Here is a 21,317-nt window from a genome sequence, read left to right as displayed (position 1 = left end):
ACAGCGCAGCCAATGCCTCCGGCAACGGCCCCGCTTCAGGGTATTCCCTGAAACTTTGGTTATTTATATTGTTTATGCTTATCTGTGTGATAAGTATAAACATGTTCACATGTTTTATTTTACTCCTTAAAGTCATAGAAATATTGCTAATTTATACATTTAATTTTGGAATTAAATTGTGCCCGAAATTGTCTAAATTTCTAACATCTTGTTCTCTCGAGACGGTACCACCTCCTCGTCTTGCGCGTGCTCAGCCATGGCTGCCCTCACCCCCGCCCCCCACCCACCCAACACACACCTTACCTTAAAAACCTTACTCTACTTAGGACGAGGTTGTCATCACCGCCGTTAGCCAAGCATCGTTAGGCAGCACACAGTCAGTCAGTCGGAAGATATGACGGTAAAAATAAGCAGTTGCCTGTTCGCTGTACTGTTGCTGGTGCTGATTTATTATGAAAGAAAAATACTGCTGGCTGGCTGATGCTAGTTTGATGTGAGAGGAAAATATTATTGGCTGGTTGCCGCGGACAGAGTGCTGATCGTGCCAATTCGACTGCTCTGCTCAACCAAACCACAACCTGTAGGTTTTGAAATCGTTGGAGAATCCACACCACAAATCCCCAACATCCAAAAGTTCTAATGCAACACATGCTTGTCTCGACAAGGCACGGACCATTCAATTAGGTCTCTTCTCAAAGCAAGCCTGAAGCAATTAGAGTCGTTAATACCGTTGCAAGGACTAACAACGAATGAAGCGGACAGGTTGTGCCGCCGCCATCTCAGAACTCCTCAATGGCACTGTTGTGAACACCATTGCACAGCCGAAGGACAAATCAAACAGAAACACAACAACGAATGCCTATAAACACAGTGAACGACGGCCACCAATTCTTGAAGAAACTGAACTTTTCTTTCGTCTTCCCGAGGACCATGCTAGCCACCAACTAGGGCCACCATCAAAACACAGTGATCAAGACGTTTAACTTCATAGACAACATTCAGAGACAGTAGAAAGGTGCAATCACAGAACAGCTATTTACAACACCACCGCCTCTAATGTATGCGGTACAAAATTTCCAGTCGGATTGCTAACGACATGGATAGGGCTTCCTTTTCCACTGCCCATCTTCACCCCTACAAATTCTCTACAGATTGCATCTGCTATTACTGCATCAGTACTAAACTAACTACATACCAACACACTTTACAAAAAGGATCTCACAGTTTCTGAATTGGTTTACCTCGTCAGATCACCACTGTCAAACATATGAACCAAAGGATGTAAGAACTACGAAAGGGGCAAAAGAATTGTCACTTTACTTTAGGTACCGTCAGTGCCTCATCCAGGATCGGCCCAGCAGCCATGAGCGCGCCACCGCAGGACATGCAGAGAAATAATGGCGGCACAGGCGCACCATCCGCAATGCTGACGCAGCGTGTGTGGTGCCAGACATTGCATGCATCGCATGCCACCATGCGTTCCCCATCATCATCCTGTGCACCACAAACACACTGGACATCCCATGCATCCGTACCTCCCTGGCAACGCAGCCCAGTCTCCATGTCCGCTCCATGGCCATGCACGCCGATCGTGTCACCGGACTCTGCTCCACCAAGCATCACCGGATCCCAATTCTCCCCAGCAATGCCATCCAGTGACTCAGCCTGGAATCCCACAAAGAAGCAGTATGTCTCCTGCAGTGCATGCTCTGCCTCAATAAGCAGCTCACCTATGGACGCATGCAGTGGTACCACCACAATATCCCCTGGCGGCATTGGCCTTGTAAGTTCAGTAGCCTCCCGCAGCTGCGGTCGCCACTCAACAAGGAACCTTAGCTGGTCATCAGACTCATCCCTGAGTCCCCACCATTTCACCCAGTGCTTGCAGTCCAGCACAGCCTGTGCTGCCTCACTGCGTGCCTCCACCATTGCCCGGCACACAGCACGCAGATCCCGCTCTACATCTGATGTGCTTGGCCATCGGACCGCATGAGGGGTGCGCTCTGAATCAAGCTCCAATGGCTCTGGCTCTAGGTCAGGCTCTAGCTGTGGCTCAGGCTCAGGCTCAGCAAATTCCTCAAGGCTGAAGTGAAGCACACGATTCTTAGGGTCAGGCACACGACGCACAATATGGTTACCAACAACAGTGTCATTAAGGGACTTGATGACGAAGTCAAGCAGACCAGTGTCACCGATGGCGCCCCTGGCAGCATCTCGTACAGCCTGTCGTGAAATCCTTGTGCCATTGGCATGCTCCCGCAGCTTATCAACAACGACCTCTGCAGCATTGAGCAGCCGTTTCTTTGACCACCGACACTGGAGCAGGTCAACAACATCCTCAAAGCGCTGGCATGGCTGCCTCAGCCTCTTCATGACACATGACTTTGGCAGCAAGAACGTCAGCCGTGGGGATGTCTTCACAGAAGGTGGCGAAAGTGGGGCCTCGCAGTGTTTCCAATCAAGGAGGCAGCGGAGGAACTCACGGACAGTGGCCAGAGGCTTGTCGGAGAGGCGGCGGTAGATGCTGACCACACGGCGGACATGACGGCTGCGGAGATAATCAACAGGCAGGGCAGCCAGGGCTTCAAGTGCAGCAGAATAAGTGGATGCAGACACATTGAAGCAACCCTTGGCAAGGCAGTATCCCCAGCGACTGAACCATGTCTCACCGTTTGTCACTCCAAGAAGAAGGCGGAGGTCCACAGAGTGCTTCTGGGTTAAGTCCACCACAGACACAGCCCTGCACAGAAAGCTCACTAAGCTCAGAGGATAGATATGGGGGGTTATCTTTTTTGTGTTTACAACAACAACAACAACAACATAGCCTTTTTTCCCAAGCAAGTTGGGGTAGGCTAGAGATGAAACCCAAAAGAAATAAAGGTCATGGTTCAGGCACATTGATAGCTAGTCTCCAAGTGCTCCTATCCAAAGCTATCTCTTTAGAGATATTCCAATCCAAAGGTCTCTCTTAACCGACTCATCCCAAGTTAGTTTAGGTCTACCTCTACCTCTCTTTACATTATCGACCCGCTCAAGAACCCCACTACGCATAAAGTTACCAAAGTTCAAGATTTGATAAAGTGTATTTAGACCACACATAGCTAACCTGTACTTCATTGATGCTACTGGGGAACAAATGTCTGTGAAGAGTATTTCAGAACAGGGAAGGAAGAGTATATTGTTACCTAACACGGAGAGCAGCACAAAGTTGATCCCATATATCCATGATCTGGGAGCCAGAAAGAAAAGTGGAACCACCATCACAACAACGGAGAGTGACAAGGTGACCAAAGCCATTACTATGGATCAGACCATGTAGGAGGTGATCGCTGCGCCCAAGCAACGCATCAGCTCTGAATGGCTGGTCCCAGTCGACTGCTGCAGGAATGATGAAATGGTACTTCCGCTTTGACACCCAGTGGTGGCTCCAGCCTGAAATTGCGGTCCAGATCATGCATTGATTTAGTCCAATGGTGAGTTGGCATTTCCAGAAGTAGGAACTAAATCAATGCACGAAACAACATCTTTTCCAGAAGAAGAAAAAAACTTTAAGAGGCTAGGGCGCCATCATTACAGGCACACTGCTTTTTAGGAAGTGATTTCAAAACAATTTCAAACAAGCAACATGGAATGGATCAATTAATGCGAGAATGTGAACAGAAATGAAATTCCTACTACCCACCCAACGTTATAATCAGAACTGGGAGGAGTTGAATGCTGAATTGAGGAGAGCATTTCTGAACTGTTAGCAGAAAGAATTGAAAGAAAATATTACCGATTAAATCCTCGAGAATTTCCCTGCGATCACGAAGCCCTCGAACCGCACAGAAATCAAGCATTTGTAACAACAGTTCTACCAATCAATCAAATCAACCAAAATCGAGAAGAAATCGCAACTAAAATCTAATCATCGCATCCATCGAGCATTCAAGCTCGCACCAACGAAAGAAACGCTCGTTGCCCCCAAATCCGCGATGAAGGCATAGAGAAGCGAAGCCAGCTCACCGGCGCAGCGGCAGAGGTCGCAGAGCGGCGCGGGCGACGCCGCGGCGAGCTCCTCCACGGCTATAATGGGGACTACGGCGCCCGTGCGCTCGTCCGAGAGCAGCGCGCGCCACGCCGACCCGGAACCCGGCGCGGAGCCCCACTGCTTCAGCAGCCACCGCACGTTGTCCCGGAACGCGCCGCAGAGCGCGGCCGCGTCCGTGCCCGGGAAGTCCCGCAGCGGGTACACGCGCACCGCCGATCCGCCCCTCGGCGCAGCCGCCGACAAGGCGGCGGGGTGCCTGGGGGGCGCCGAGGCCGAGGAAGAAGACGACGAGGCGGAGGACGAGGACGGCGGCCACGGGCTCGCCTCCCCCTTCTTCGCCGCCGCTGGCTGCGGGCTCTGCCGGACCGGCGGCGACCGCCGCAGGTCGAGCCGCCGGAGTGCGCGCGAGGACGGCATTGGCCAGCGGCGGTCGGGGGGCCTCTGGGGTTTTAATCCGCAACGGCAGGGGCCTTTCCGTAATTTGTGGCGTGCGAGTGACGGTGCGAGCGGGGCGCACGCCGAGCTCCGCGACCCGAACGCGCAGGCCGCTGGCGGGCGGGCCCCACGCCGGTCGCTTTCCACGCGTACGCCCGTGACGTCGCGGAGCAGGCCGCTGCTACCCATCGCGACCCCCCGAGGCTATGCCTTCATGACATCCCGGGCCCGCACCGGCTGGGACGAGCGCCTGTGCCATGCACCCCGGAGGTCAACGGCAGCAAAACAGTGGCGTGAAGCCCAGGCAGGTGTGGAAAAGGTTTTCCGGGAGGGCTGGCGGCAGGTGAGAAGGACAGGAAGGGGGCCGTTACGTCGGTCCCGCGATCGAGACGCGGCGGGAGCGAGGTCAAATTTTTGGGGGTGACGTGGCGGCACTCCGCCTCACGGGCCCATGGTTCAGGTGCACTGACCAGTTTGTCTGTCATTGGCGGCAGGGAGCCAGGGACAGGATGCAGATTTCACCCGTGCGAAACGAACTGCAGTAGTACTGTACGGTGGCCGGTGATAATTTGTTGTAAGAGAAAAATATTGTTTGTTGGTTGGTTTTGGTGGCTGATACTGATTTAGTGTGAGAAAAAAACACTGCTGCTTGGTTGGCTGATAAGTCATCCGAATAGAGTGTAATGATATTAGGATTTACGAGATCGTCGTTCTCGTTTGGTGGAGTGCTGAATTGGAGCTTCCGTGGAAATTTCATAGAAGCTCCACACGAAACAACCGTAATGTGATTAAAATACTATTAAGGCAATAAATTGGTGTTTTCAATGTCAGCACATGTATGTTGAACTTAAATGTTATATGGAAGAGAAAAGGAGGTGAGAGGAAGAGATCATTAGGGGGCTAATTGGTTACCCGCATGCCCTTCGTCTAGGCTCCAGGAATGCAAGGCACGCGTGTTTGGATGGCTGCATCAGGGTCAGGGCCAGGCCCTCCGGGTGCAAAAGTGGCCTCCCAGCCAGGCTCCCGTCGTGCGGAGAAATTGAGGGTGTGTTTGATATGGGCAAAACTGTGTGCCCGAGCCCGTCAGCTGCAGGGCGCCGTGTTTGATTTCGTTTACCTGTTCCCCGGCCTGTCCCTGTGGATGCAAAAAAACGTTCTCTCTCTTGGCTCTGGCCGCACGCTCCTGATGAGCGTTTTTCTGGAGCCATGCTCGTTCCGGCGCTTGTGCTCGTCTTCGGTTACCTCCCCACGCTCACCTCCCTCTTCCCCCACGCTCAACCGCGGAGTCGGAGCCCGTTGCCTCGTCCCTCATGCCGCCGCCCGCGGGCGAGCGGAGACGCCGGCCATGGGTGGCTCGCCGGCGGCAAGGGAGTGGCAGCGCGACAGCCAGGAGCCCTTGCGCACTCGTGGGTGCTCTTGGATCGGCTCGCGGCCGGCAGAAACGATGAAGCCAGGAGCGCCGACGGCCTGCGGCGGCAAGGCCGGGAAGGGCACCCGCAGGGCGTCGCCGGTGTAGAACGGCCCACGTGGCCACGGCGTGCTGGCCGCGCAGGGAGTTGTGGTGGGGGCCCGTTCCCGGAGCACCGCCTCCGCGCAGCGGTCGAGGACGCCGACACCCTCTCGTCTTCTTTCCCCACGGCGGTCGAGGACGCCTCCCCGCTCTCCGCCGACTACACGTGCACGGGCTGTAGGAGCCGTCGTGCAGGGACGACGTTCGGCGAGCGGAGGCCCGCCATGAGCGCGCGTTCCCGCCGCCGCAGCTCCGTGGCACCGTGCTCGCCATCCTCACCACCGCCCACCGAGTGTTTGATAAAATGCCAAAGAGGGGGAGGGGTGGTAAGGCCACCATGTGCCAGATGCAAGGTTACTTTACCCATCTTTGTACCATATCAAACACAAATACCAACTCAGCATGTCTCACAGGAGAAAACAAATCAAACATAAGACGTGAATGGGTGGAGCCTGGCTCTGGCTGGCCACAGCCAGGCTCATCGGCCAGGCTCGCTAGGAGCGTGAAATCAAACACGCCCTGAGCGTTTCTCCAAAGCCTGGCTTGCACAGTGCACTCGGGCTCACTTTGGCTGCACACGATAGAGATGGGAGATGCAAGCATCCAGGCATCCAATCACTTGCTATGTGTAGCCTGTACGCGTGGATTCAATAAACCAAATACAGAGCTCTTGCATGCCCTTAGCCTGGCTACCGAGAGCCTGGTTGCTAGGAACGGGCCTGGCCAGGAGCTGCAGGTATCCAATCAGCCCCTAGAATGGCTCCAAGTTACATGACCCACGCAGAGTGCCTGTGTATTGCGTGTCTGATACGATCTGAGAGGGGGGGGGGGGGGGTTAAGATCTTTGGCTCAGTGAGAGAGAATGAATTTCTATAGTCTACAAAGCAGCACGCCAGCACCTGGTTACTTGCCCCAAAAAACAGCACGCCAACACCTAGCTCCATTTGTACGTACACGTTTGGCGCAAATCTACGTTTTTCGAGTGTTTTTATACAAAAGTGAAGTTCCATGCACAACTTTCTAACTATCTAATATAGGTTTGCTCGTGCCTTTCGTTTCAGTTTGCAGTTCCTTGTATTCTGGGTAGAGAAAAAAAATAACTCGGAAGACACACACTTCTCCCCCTCCATCTCCGTCCGGAACCGGATAGTACGCTGTCCACTCAAGTATACTTGTCAGACAAAGGAACCAAAAACTTGCTTGTATAATTGTAGCTTGTTTTTGTTACCATGAACAACACCTAAACAAGTAAACAAGACTCCTAGCTACATGCTAGGGCGTCATAAGCGCATTTTGGACAATGCTCAAGCAGCATAGTCATATACACACAAGTTGCACGTTGTCTGAAATAAGGCGCTTCATTGGTCCCAATCTATTATCTTAATACAATAGTGTTAAAAGAAGCCACCACGTTCGCCGGAAGGGTCTAGAAATTCCCACGTTAATCTAAAAAAGAGAAGAATTTGCACCATCAGATTTTATGAAGATCTAACATTGTAAAAGAACTCAAGAGTCTGTATCAAATACGATTAATAAATAGCTTTTGGAATTAAAAAATAAGAAAAATTAGTATGTGACCGAAGAGTCCGCACCAAATATAACGCATATGCAATACGATGCTATGTAGACGCAGCTTGGCTTAGCACCGAAAGATAAAAAGCCGCGCAGAAGCAAGCGTGACGTCCACTTCTCTCCTGCTTTGACGCGCATGCATCTCTCGTCGCTCGACAAACACATCAGGCCGCCAGCCGTATGCAGTGGCCGCGGCCGGACCTGCAGCAGCAGGCTCCATCAGCCTCACGTATCATCAGTCATGACCAATGCAGCAGCAGCACCCGCCTCATGCTAGATTCATCCTCCATCCGATTAACATCTTCCAAAAGTAGGATCGTTGGATCGGGTCGGATCTGTGGGAGTACTAGCTATTACCTCAAGCTCGATCAGTGCAGGTTAGGTTTGCTTGTGGTATGTGATTTTCTGTGCAATGTAGAAGTGAACAACTTGGAACACCAAACAATTACTTTATTATTTTTTCTTCTGAAACAAAGAACTGCCAATTGTATTAAAAAAAGAGAAATATGAACTCTATTAGTTTTTTATTTACATGATGTAAAACTATAATAATATAAAGATTTTAATATTTGACCAAAGAGTACATATCAAATATGACTAACAATTAGATAAAATAAAAAAATTAGTAGTTAATTTGTATAGCGATTAAGAAACAAATTAGGAAGGAAATAGCTCAAAAATAGTATAATCTATCTATTATATTAATAAAAAAGTGTTAAAAATAATGCACCGCGTTCGTCAAGAGGGTCTAAAAATTTTAATGTTAATCTAAAAAAGTGAGGAATTTATACTGTTGGATTTACTAAGATGTAACGATCTAAACTAACTCAAGAGTCTATATCAAACATAATTAGTAAATAGATAATTTGAAAAATAAAAAGTAAAGAAAAAAATAAAGATTGTCCATTGTATACAATTAGTATATAGCTAAATTTAAAATTAGAAAAATATGAGAATTATGATTTAACCCAGTGAATACTAATTTCAAAATTAAAAAGAATAGGACAATACCAAAGTGTACTTACCGAATACAATTAGTAGATAGCTAAATTTAGATTTTGAAAAATAAAAAATTAGGACTTGATCCAACAATTAGTAAATAGATAATTCTAAATTTAAAAAAGTAAGAAAATTTAGGACATGATCAAAGAGTCCATACCGGATACGATAAGTAGATAACTAAATTTAGATTCAGAAAAATAAAAAAAATTAGAAGTTAACCCATTCAAAATTAAAAAAAATAAGAAGCCACCACATTCACTGAGTGGATCTAGAAATTACCAAAAAAAGAAAAGAGTTACACTATTGGATTTTTTGAAAATCCAACGGGTCTATACTTACTCAAATAGACTATATCAAATACAACTAATAAATACACATATAAAATTGAAATTTAAATAATATTCTTTCTTTTCCTAACTTAATAGGTGTCTTGATCAACCTGGATTTCCAGGTTCCCACGTTAACTAAAAATATGACCTATCCATATAATCTTTTTAATCATGTGATCAAGATTCAATTATCATGATTGAATAGTTTAATTCAGTCGCCTCATCTTGCTGCTGAATCAAAACAACAAAAAGTAAGCACATGCACTATCAGCACCCACTGTATGGATGGAAAGTTGTAAGAAAAGAGGAGAGTCAAGTCGAGTTGAGATTTTAACCAATGCTCAGAGCACGTACGTGCTTCCTACAATAAAAAGGATTTAACTACAACCTTCGTTGTCCTGGAGACACATCTAAGGGTATATAGTTTTTGGAATTAAAGCTTAAACATGGTTAAAATCTATTGATTGCCTTAGCTTGATTTAAAGGTCATTTACCCTGGACATTAGCATGCTTACTGCATTATGGATACATAATGGAGGAAAATAATTGCCAAGTTGGACAATGTGCACTGTGAAAAAATTTGTAGGCATGACTACATTAGTAAGGCAGCCATAGAGAAGCACAACCTAATAGCAGCAGCTTATGTGGAACTATGATCAAAAGGAAATACAAAAAAAATTCAGCATGGTTAGATCACAAGATGGCTGGGTAATTACCAACATGGAGAAAAAATAGTATTTTGTTAGAAAAAAATTTAGTCGCAGCATATACATAGAGAATAATTGTACAATCGGAATATAAAAAAGAATTACACTATTAAGAATCAATTTCAATCTAGAAAGCAGTGAGCTAATAAGACTCTCTAGAATTGAAAAGCGCAATAGTAATAACAAGGGTATGAAAAAAATAGAGCATGGTAATGATAGCATAGTGGTGCAGCCACAACATAATCTCAACCCATTCACCAGGTTGAGCATTACCTTACGCAGACTACACTGTTGCTATTACAAAAGTATATATAGTATCACTACCACCACTAGCAACAACGAGAAGCATTGTGATTAATTGATAACTGAGATTAAAACATTTAGGAGAGAGAAAAGATGATGCAATCACGATAGAGTGCCGATGCGAGCTAGAACAAAGCATCTAAAACATTTGATGTTTCACATGCATACAGTCTATAGCAGCCACAGGCAGGGTTCAACTAGAGAAAAAGACGTGTACCATCATGTGTGGGTCATCTCCATGACCATGTTATAGCTATACCAAAGCTAATATGGGGGCATGCATATATGGGGTTATATCAATGGGTGATTGAAGGACAAAGAAAATAAAGTATATTATTACTTTTAGCGGTATATATTGAACAACACACCTAAATCTTTTTGTAAAAATCTAGGGATAATTTATCACGCATTGTAACTAAAACACTTACAAAAATCGTGTAACGCCAATAAAAATTAAAAAGGAAATACTTATGTCAAAAGTAAATATTTAAATAGTTTCAGTAAATACCCAAAAGATATGATTCTCTCAAAGGCACTCATTTCTCTATTAAGTCATGTAAAAAACACCATAGAATATGATAGTAGAAAAAACATAGATAGCACATGTCTCAATTATAATTACATGTCTAAACAAAACTATTTGCATCTATTACTCTGGAGTAAAAAATTCTAAATATTGGAGAGAGAAGAGGAAGGAGGAGGAATTGGCGGAGCAGAACTATGCGGGACCGAGAAAACAGAGAACGGTGAGGAGATGCGGCTGGGCAGAGCAAAAGGAAGGAGGAGGACGAGGATGAGGAGGGAAGGAAATTTTATTTGGTTTCGTCCTACAGCCACCACAATGGAGAAGATGATGGGGACACCATTGGCACCGGAAATGGTCACAGCTATAGGGGAGTGGTAGCGCACGGCAACAGAACGCATGTCTGAATACAACAGACTATAGATAATATACCAACATATACACTAGGAGAAAGGGATCGGCTCACCTCCCTCTTCTCCACCGGCGAGACGAAGGAAGAGGAGAGGAAGGGGCCTGAAGCGATGGGATCTGGGTGAGCTATAGTAGAAAGGGTAGGAAGACAATATGGACGGGAGAAGCTTTGCGCACGAGGGTTGCGAGTCTGTATTATGCTATTTAGATAGGCATTACGTAAGGCATTACATTAAATGAATGATGGTTTAGTAATGAGAAAAATTATAATCCTAATATATTCTTTTTTGAAAATGCTTATAAATATTTTGATCTATGTGAACTAATCAATTGATCTATGGAAAAATGTTTAGGTTGATTAGATATTGAAATTAGAAAGACTATAAATAGTTGATAAAAATAGACGTGCCGATGAGACCTTCGTTGAGTACAACAAACAAATACAAATAAGTTTTAAATAATAAGAGAATTTATAAAAAAATATCACTTTAGTTTTAAAAAATAAAGGAATAAATATCACTGAATTTTATGATGATTTAATGACCTTGATTATCCTGCGAGGTTACCCTAGCCTTGATTTACCTTGATATAACTTTGATGGTCTAAGAATTTACTTGGTCTCGAAACAACAAAACAAAATTTATTTTTTCAACTTTAGAAAGATACCAAATGTTAGTAGAAAAGTTAGATACCCGCGCTATTTGCGCGGGCCACCTTGCTAGTTTCTTCTATGCAAGGGTATTTTCTTTTTTTAAAAAAACTCGAAGGCTATTTGTTGGTGTCCCGACCCGGGGGCCTGGATCCCAACTAGTAAATGCCGCGTGTTTCCTCATCCCAGATGATGATGCAAGAGACAACACAGTAACACGCGGTTTATCCTGGTTCCGGCCGCGGGGCCGTACGTCCAGCAAAGGGGGTGTGCGAGGGCACTGTATTATCTTGCACCCGGAGTGCTTGTAGTAGGGGTACAAACGAGGCGAGAGAGGGAGGGAAGCTCCCAGGTCTCTGCTAGAAGAGGAGTCGGGTATGGCGATGATCATGAATGTAGGTGACCGCAGTAGCTGAGGCCCAGAAGTGTATGAGCGTCCTCCGAGCGAGAGAGCGAGAGGAAGCCCGCCTCCTCCTTTTATAGTCACAAGGAGGGGCGGCGCACATGAGTGGGGGCGTGTAAGTCGTTGTTTTCCCCCGAATCGCGGGGTACAGTGGACGAATACTGTAGGAAGTACACTGTGGGGCATGGTGTCGGGCGCGGCAGTCGTCCTGGATATCGTCCTTGGTCTTGCGGAGATCGCGCCGGCGTTCTGCCAGCCCCTGCAAGTGGCGTGACGGCATTTCGTGGGCCCTGTAGGTCAGGGTCCGACGTACTCCAGCGGTGGCATTCTGCGGGCCCCGCAGGTCAAAGTCTTGCTTGCACCAGCGGTGGTGGGGCACGCGGCGGTCTCGGACCCCCTAGTCGGAGTACTGGCGTGCACATTAGGAGGTCCGGGAGGCACGTGGAGGTTCCGGATCCCTCGAGGGGGGTCCGGGGCTCCGGCCGCGGGTGATGGGCATCCCTCTTCGAGGGGCCTGGGCCATACGTATGGTGAGATAGAGTCCGAACGGCCGGAGTTGGCAGAATAGTGACGGGAATAGTGCCGAGCCTATCTTGTCCCGCGTCGCAGGTTCCACAGTGCCGCCACAGCGTCCGGGATGGCGGAGCAGTGACCGGAGGTGATGGATGGGACTCCTGTCACAGCTACTGTGGGAATGGCGGCCTGACGCCGCCTGTCCTGAGCACTGTGGAAGAGTGATGGCAATTCAATGCCTCCGTATGGCGAGCGGTTGGGCGGCGGGGCCGTTCGTCCCTTGTGCCGAGGGGTGGCCTCGAGCGAGGCGGAGATGCGTTGCGCGGTCGAGGGTCCCGAGGGGAGCCCTCGAGCGAGGCGGAGATGAGTGACCCGCTCGAGGGTAGATCCGCTACCCTCGAGCGAGGCGGAGATTGTCCGGCGGGCCTGAGAGGGGTGCGAATGGTCCACATGCTGGACTTCTTTGAGTCATTTCCTTTCTTCCAGATTTGGAAGGAGGCCGTGGGTCTTCGTGGGCCCAGTTGCCTTAACATGTGTTTGCGTTTTGAAGCGGTCCGAGTACCTCAATTAGGGTGTCCCTAATTGTAGTACCCGACACTATTATCTTTTTGAGAAGCTTTATTCAAGGCTATTTGCGCTTGCGGGCACGACCGGAACTCTGAACTTGTACCACGGGCCGAATGAACCCAGCAACTTCGGTACAAACTGGCCCAATAAGATTAATCACCCATCATACCACGACGCAAAGCCCGGCCAGAAGAAGACGGCCCGATCCCAATTTAAAAGGACGAATTGAAACGAGCGAAACTGATCATGCACCCTGCCATGCAACTTTGATGTACGGGCATATTTATTCGGTTGGTGCAGTTTTGGATTTTCAGTCAATTTTTTCCTCACATGTTGGATAAGAAAATCGATTGATTTTTTTATTCTTGTCACTCAACTTTTGTTAGCTGGAAATGCTAGGTGGCTTGATCCTCTTGGTTTGAAAATTGAGTGATGCCATTACAAATTTTACTCGATCGTTTGTGGAGTAACTGTTCGAGAACTTAGCGTGCAGATCAGATCCAGAGTGCTCATCTTCAATCAGGCCCGGCTCCTGACTCTATCCATTCTGAAGCGAGCCTTATCCAACTGCAAAACGGACGGGAAACAGCGTTCTCGATCCATCGTCGAACCGCCGCCTACCGCTGTCCGCTGGTGTTCTACGCCACTCCAGCTAGAGCTAGCAGAGTTCCACCACGCTCGAGAATCTGAGGCCTGAGCTAGGATAGGAACGTGCTGGATGCCATGCCAGCCAGCTAAGGTCCTGTTTAGTTCCGTTCAAAATTCCAAAACTTTACAAGATTCCTCATCACATCGAATGTTTCAACGCATGCATGAAGTATTAAATGTAGCTAAATAAAATAACTAATTACATAGTTAGATTGTAATTTGCGAGACGAATCTTTTGAGCCTAGTTAACCCATGACGGGACAATAATTATCAAATACAAACGAAAGTGCTATAGTGTTTTACATCCAAATTTTTACGCAACTAAACAAGGCCTAAGTCTGATTTGATGCCCTCCGGCTAGCTAGCGACCATGACATGACTAGCTGTCTAGCTCCCGGCGTGGTCCCATTGGAGATAAGCGTAGCGTATCGGAACAGTGCTAGAGTCCTCCTGCCAGCTGCCCGTGCTTGACGCGTGCTCGTGCAAGCTGCGGACTGGCAGGCGCTCCCGGCGCACCGGGTCGACAGCGAGACGACGGGGCGGGCAGGCAGACAGCTTACCAATCCCGGTCGGTCGGGGAGACGCAGTGGTCGCCGCGCCAAGCGCAGCCGGTTCGCCCCAGGCCCCAGCCCTTTTGGGCGAGACGGGACGAGGTCCCCGGAGAGCTCACCAAGTCACCAGTCGCGAGAGACGGCCCGGGGCGCCTACGCCTTTACTGGCGAGCGGCAGGCAGCTTTGTCGCCTTGATCGAGGAGTAAACGGTATGAGCCCACTCTTTCTGTCCAATTAAAAAAAACATATTAGATATAAACTAATCTCTCTGTGCAAACTATGCAAACTTCAATTTGGATCATCGGATCAACATCCAAAAGAAAAGGACGCAGAGAAGTGGAAGGGGGATTTGCGAAAGTGTGATTATCCAATTCAAGGGTATGTGTTAATTATAAAATTACGTAATACACTCATACCCCTTGGATGTTGATCTGTTGGTCCAGATTGAAGTTTACATAGTTTGCACGAATAAGTTAGTTTGCACCTGATATATTCTCATTTAAAAACATATAGCTCATTCCCTACATGTCATTACAAATTAAAATATTCTTTCTATACCATCGTTTATAATTTTTAATTTTCTATGTGCTATTGCCGTCAAAATCCACTAGAGGGAACTGACACATAGTGAGCGGGCTATGTTTTTTTCAATAGAATAGAGGGAACTAGCAAGGTGACCCGCGCAAATAGCGCAGGTAGCTAGCTATTTTTTTTGTTTTAACATTTAGACTCTTTTTTACTTTAAAATAAATTTGTCCAAAGATTTTTTATTTTGTTGTCATTCTTTTATTCAAATAGCACAAACCAAGGTATCACATTTTTCATGATATTTGTGGTGGATGATGAACTCTTAGTAAAAAATTTATATAGAACTTTATCTTATTGAATGTATTGTATTTTTGGTCTTGTGATGTGAATTCATGTTAGAGAGTTTTAGATATGACATAAACTATTTTTAAGGTTAGAAGATATGGCCTATGGGTACGTTAGTGGTTCTGTGTAGTCAGCAAGTGACTGTAGTCCGGACTCACTCAACCAAATTATTATGTCTAGCTAGGCTAGTTCTATTTGACTTCTCTGTTCAATCTTAGTTTGGCAGATGCATTATTCATATGCCTTGTAGCCATGTCTTGTAAGCCATAGCAGCGTTGCATCTTCAACTTTTTGCGTAGGTGATATGGCATCAAGAGATAAACCTTGCTGAGGGATGCGTTGGCCATAGCTAGAGGTGGCATCCGTGGTGCCTCTTCTAGCGATGGCCAACCACGTGGGCGACGACATCATAGAAGTTGAAGCCTTCCTCAATGCTAGCTCCTTCTCATACCATGTGATCCTCATTTCCTATCAATTTTTCCTTTTGTTTTCATACTAATGAAGAGTTCCTTCTATTCTATTCATCATGAATTTTAATTTCTATACAGAAACTGAGTCACAGTAATCCATATACGACTGCAACAAACTTGATCTTTTTCACATTTTCTATTTTTATATATTCTTATAATATATTTATCAGTTATAACTTGCATCTATGTTTAAAAAACAATATATATTTTTCCCTTTGTTTTCAGTGATTAGACTTGAGTAATTTTTTAAGTCAAGCCAATAAAATACCGTACTAATTTGGGGTCTAAACTTCGCACCTAGTCCTGTCCTATGTGTATCTTTCGGACTGAGCTTGAGCTTTCCACTATTTCTTGGTTGAATAATAATTTACTTATGATGTCGGCCATGCTCTCATGATGCTGAACTTCTCAAGCCTGGTTTTCTCCGACTAATCCTGACCATACAAAGATATGGGTGGAGCAAGACCCAATAAACTTAGCAGAGCCTAAAATGCTTAGGTTTACCATTAAACAATATTTTCTTGTCCCTCAACATTAACATGGTGGCACGATGTTTTTATGTTAAAATTTATGCAGTAAGTTGAATGAGCTCTTAATTCTTAATTTATTTTCTTAATTCTTAATTCTTAAGCACTTAGCACAACTCCATATTAATTCTTAAGAAACATTAACAAAATCTCTTCCAATAAACTACTATTTTTATTTTCTTAATTTATCTATTTATTATCCTTATTCGTCATGAGCTCTTAGCACAACTCCATATTTCCTTATTCTTCTAAAGAACCTTTAATTTTTTGTTTATTAATATTTTTTTATGAGCTCTTTAGTCAACTACTAAGTTTATTAATTTAATTTCTAAATTTATTCATGAACTCTTTTAGTTACTATAGACTATTATTATAGTAAAATCCACCAATGTGTATTATTTTCTTTTCGAGATTAATGTTTTAATCTCTTGTCGCTCTTGACTAACGTGGCTGCTTGTTTTAACATCATGGTATTAAATGCTAAAATTTGTTAGAAGGTTGAGTGTGCACTTTATAAGAGAGACAAAGTTTACTTTTTTATCCATTGGTTAAATAGATTATTGGTACCCACAGATACGTAGAGCTCGGTTAATGCATTTCTTTTGACTATTAACATGACCTATTTGGAGTTTGGATTATAGATTTACGTTTGGCGTAAGATTAGAAGAAAAAAACGATAGTAACTGGGTACAGTATACAAAAGAGAGTGTTGACTTGCGAGTGTGTGTGTGCGTATGATGATGAATGTGCTTGTGTAGATTAATTACCGCCTACTCAAATTAGCTAATGAAGGAGCTTGGTTGTTGTTATCAATTGCCCCGCAGTTACCATCTTGTGATTACTATTGATGATGTGGAGTATTATCGTTACCGTACCTTTGACAAATCAATCAGTCATTGTTCGTGAGGTGGTAGGTAGGTAAGTGTGCATGTGGCTTGTTGGTGCTAGCTAGCTTGCTTTGCAGCCGCACGCAAGTTGTTGGCTTCTGATCTCTGTTGTGACCGAGTCCTATGGATTTATTAGGAGGTCGTCGATGCAGTAATCTATGTTGTCGGCATCTAATACTATTAATTTGTTTTGTTTTCATATTTGTCGTGGGATTTTTAGGGTACCCACGGCCGGGTGGCGGAGCGCACCCACCTATTCCCGGTGAGGGAGGACTCAGGGAAGTGCCAAGCGGTTAGGCTAATCTAGGACAGAGGCAAGCACACATGAACTCACGATCTAGAGTGGTTCAGGCCGCTGGAGCGTAATACCCTACATTCACTGGGAGAAGTATTGTTCTTGGTTGTGTATCAACCTATCCTCTACCGGGGCTTGGCCTTTGCTCAGCCTGAGCCCCTTCTAGCGGGCGCCCTCCATTTTATAGATCAAGGGGTGCGGATACATTGGTCGTTGAGGCCCCGACAAGTGGGCCCAACGTGACTATGTAGCATACTGCGCAGAGTATTTAAATGACTACAGTAGTTGTGAATCTTTTCTCTGATATCCTTCCATGCCCTGCTGGCGCTCTGCCTCAGGGAGGTCTTCTCTTGTCCTGTCAGCTAGGTGCCCGTTGGGGAAACGTAGCTTGCGGCGTGGCCTGTTGAGGTTATTATGTAGGCGTCATAATGGGTGAAGCCGAGCCGTCGTGTCCATCTGTCATGGCAGACTGACAGGCGCGGAGTGGACGGCGCCAGCGGCTCCACTACACGTCTTGGTAATACGCGATCAATAGTGTCCCCTGGTCAAAGACTCGCCTCGGCCTCTGCTATATCAATGCAGACGTTCACCTACCACAATGAATGTAGTGGTAGGTGATCCTTAGTATGGAGACCAAGCGGCCTTACATACGTGTCTTGTGCTTGGAGACACGTGGCAGCTCCGGACCCCCCCCCCCCCCCCGAGGCGGGGTGTCAACCCCTTCCCTTAGTGAGCGGTCCGGGCCTCCACGAGAGGTCCGGAGCCCCCAGCTGTTCGGGCTGAGCGCATGCTTCTTCCGGAACACGTGGTGCTCCCAGACCTTTCCCAGCCGGGGGACGGGCCCGGGGCCGTTGTCGGGTGAACAGGGTTCCAGACCGCAGGGGTCCGGCTGTTTGGTCGTAGTCAAGGATAACCACAAGGCTCTTGCCTAGACACCGTAAGAGGGGGTACCCCAGTTCTGGGGTACTGACAGTGGCCCCCGGGCCCACCTCGGGAGAGGTACGAACCTGCGGGTGGGGCCTACTATCGTGATGTATTTCCACACAAACTTGATTGCGTCGGTGTGCTCATGCAGAGAGCGGGCGCTCCGGACCCCTGAGGCCGGTACACCGGTTGCCAGGTTCAGGTACTAGAGTTCTCTCCACAGGGCGACGAAGGTGTAGGCTTAGAGTGCAGAACCAAGCTAAGCAGCTACACAGACTTCGGATCGCTCAGGGAGCAAGCACCATTTCCCGGACCCCGCTCTTGGCGACCGTGGCGAGCGGTCTCCGCCGGAGCGGGCCACCGGAGTGGACTTGAGACGACCGTGGTGAGCGGTCTCCGCCGGAGCGGGCCACCGGAGTGGACTTGAGACGACCGTGGCGAGCGGTCTCCGCCGGAGCGGGCCACCGGAGTGGACTTGAGACGACCGTGGCGAGCGGTCTCCGCCGGAGCGGGCCACCGGAGTGGACTTTGAGACGACCGTGGCGAGCGGTCTCCGCCGGAGCGGGCCACCGGAGTGGACTTTGAGACGACCGTGGCGAGCGGTCTCCGCCGGAGCGGGCCACCGGAGTGGACTTGAGACGGCCGTGGCGAGCGGTCTCCGCCGGAGCGGGCCACCGGAGTGGACTTGAGACGACTGTGGCGAGCGGTCTCCGCCGGAGCGGGCCACCGGAGTGGACTTTGAGACGACCGTGGCGAGCGGTCTCCGCCGGAGCCGGCCACCGGAGTGGACTTGAGACGACCGTGACGAGCGGTCTCCGCCGGAGCGGGCCACCGGAGTGGACTTGAGACGACCGTGGCGAGCGGTCTCCGCCGGAGCGGGCCATCGGAGTGGACTTGATACGACTGTGGCGAGCGGTCTCCGCCGGAGCGGGCCACCGGAGTGGACTTTGAGACGACCGTGGCGAGCGGTCTCCGCCGGAGCGGGCCACCGGAGTGGACTTGAGACGACCGTGGCGAGCGGTCTCCGCCGGAGCGGGCCACCGGAGTGGACTTTGAGACGACCGTGGCGAGCGGTCTCCGCCAGAGCGGGCCACCGGAGTGGACTTGAGACGACCGTGGCGAGCGGTCTCCGCCGGAGCGGGCCACCGGAGTGGACTTGAGACGTTGCTGACGATCCCATGAATTACGTCACCGGACCACATAGTAAGGTGCGAGAAGCCAAGCCTTATACTAGAAGAGAGCCCGGGACCTCTAAAGACAGCAGTCTCGGATACTAGAGTACTTGTAGCAGGGTAGTGAAGTATGTAAACTTAGGGTATATTACCAGGCTAAGTTACGCGGAGCTTCTCTACCCCAGGATACGAGTACTACTTCTCCGAAGCAGGTCCTTAGGGGTCCGAACTGCCTTCCAGCTAGAAGGGGTGTCCCCACCTGACCACAAGCCAGCAACTCAATTTGGATTGTTAGCAGCTAAAAGAGAAAAACTCCGTGCGGGAGAAGGAATCATGCAGGTTGAGCGAACAAGTGCTATTAGGTTTAAAGTAAAGATAGGACTGAAGAAGCAAATCTCCTTTATTGGTTGACTCGTGGTGTACATCAGAGGCCGGGATTACGAGGGCGGACCTCTACCGCTCTGGACCACTTGCTGGTGTCGCCTGTTTGTGCGATGAAGCCAGAGGTCGGGTTTACAAGGGCGGACCTTTACCGCTCTGGACCACACGTAGGCACCAAATCATTACAAAGGAGAAACACACTCAATCCTATCTTAGTGATAACCTACAGCCGTCGCCCCGTAAGGCGAGCACGTTGCTGGCCGTAGTGGAGCTGCCATCTTGGGGGCTCTTCTGAGTCGTTGGGGCGATGGCACCCTGGACGTGCTTGTACAACATCATCCAGCATCACCTCGGGAGCTCGGGGGACCACTCCTTGCCTAAGAGCTGTCATATGCTTAGGTAGCATGAGACAAACTCTTTGGCTTTGAAGGGGTGAAGCCCCCTGCCGTCGCCAGCTGCCGACGGAAGCCGGCCTGATGGCCGCTCATAGTGAGCTGAAGCCAGTTCGACGCCCTTGCGCAGCAGAAGGACCGGTACGAAGCGCGGAGAGGTGCTGTCGTTCGCCGGCTTGTCCTTGGTGCTAGCGCCAGGGGCCCCTGCGCCTGGTGGCGGGGCCCTGTCTGCAGCAGCACCAAGCACCTCGGGTGGTGCTGGCGACGACGCGACGACACGGCCAACTTCCTCCGGGATGGCCGTTGACTCCAGGCTCCATGTTGAGAGAAAGTCTTGAGCCGACGCCATGCCACCGCAGAGGAAGCGTGGCCGTTGCTTGAGAGAAAACCTTGAGTCGATGGAGGGGCGGCAGTGCCCAGCGGTGCCTCCGCTGTGCGCCGCCGCGCCGGCTCTGGGGTGTCGCAGTGGCGACGCACAGCAGGCGCCGCTGCCGTGCACCACCACACCGAGGGCACTGGTGCCTCAGCATTGTGAAATGCGGCGTAGGTGCCACCATGCCTCTCTTCATCTTCTCGCTGCTGTCGCAGAGGATGAGCACAGCCTCAAAAGCTTGGAGATCTAGCCAACGCTTGCATCATCCCCACGGACGGCGCCAAATGTCGTGGGATTTTTAGGGTACCCACGGCCGGGTGGCGGAGCACACCCGCCTATTCCCGGTGAGGGAGGACTCGGGGAAGTGCCAGGCGGTTAGGCTAATCTAGGACGGAGGCAAGCACACATGAACTCACGATCTAGAGTGGTTCAGGCCGCCGGAGCGTAATACTCTACATCCACTGGGAGAAATATTGTTCTTGGTTGTGTATCAACCTATCCTCTGCCGGGGCTTGGCCTTTGCTCAGCCTGAGCCCCCTTCTAGCGGGCGCCCTCCCTTTTATAGATCAAGGGGTGCGGATACATTGGTCGTTGAAGCCCCGACAAGTGGGCCCAACGTGACTATGTAGCATACTGCGCAGAGTACTTAAATGTCTACAGTAGTTGTGAATCTTTTCTCTGATATCCTTCCATGCCCTGCTGGCGCTCTGCCTCAGGGAGGTCTTCTCTTGTCCTGTCAGCTAGGTGCCCGTTGGGGAAACGTAGCTTGCGGCGTGGCCTGTTGGGGTTATTATGTAGGCGTCATAATGGGTGAAGCCGAGCCGTCGTGTCCATCTGTCATGGCAGACTGACAGGCGCGGCGTGGGCGG

The 21,317-nt window shown here is 48.7% G+C and overlaps 1 protein-coding gene across 1 annotated transcript; it reads right to left on the bottom strand.

Moving 5' to 3' along the window:
• Positions 1-891: 891 nt before the first annotated feature.
• On the bottom strand, positions 892-4,485 carry LOC120649970 (PHD finger protein MALE MEIOCYTE DEATH 1-like). The gene is made up of 3 exons (XM_039926919.1): positions 4,006-4,485; positions 3,186-3,432; positions 892-2,740 (listed from the first exon to the last, which is right to left on the bottom strand). The coding sequence occupies exons 1-3, from the start codon at positions 4,445-4,447 to the stop codon at positions 1,312-1,314; spliced, it is 2,118 nt and encodes a 705-aa protein (XP_039782853.1). The 5' UTR covers positions 4,448-4,485; the 3' UTR covers positions 892-1,311.
• Positions 4,486-21,317: the final 16,832 nt, after the last annotated feature.

Source organism: Panicum virgatum, chromosome 9K (assembly GCF_016808335.1).
Source record: "Panicum virgatum strain AP13 chromosome 9K, P.virgatum_v5, whole genome shotgun sequence".
Classification (NCBI taxonomy): Eukaryota; Viridiplantae; Streptophyta; class Magnoliopsida; order Poales; family Poaceae; genus Panicum; species Panicum virgatum.
This window is presented reverse-complemented; position numbering and strand designations above follow the sequence as displayed.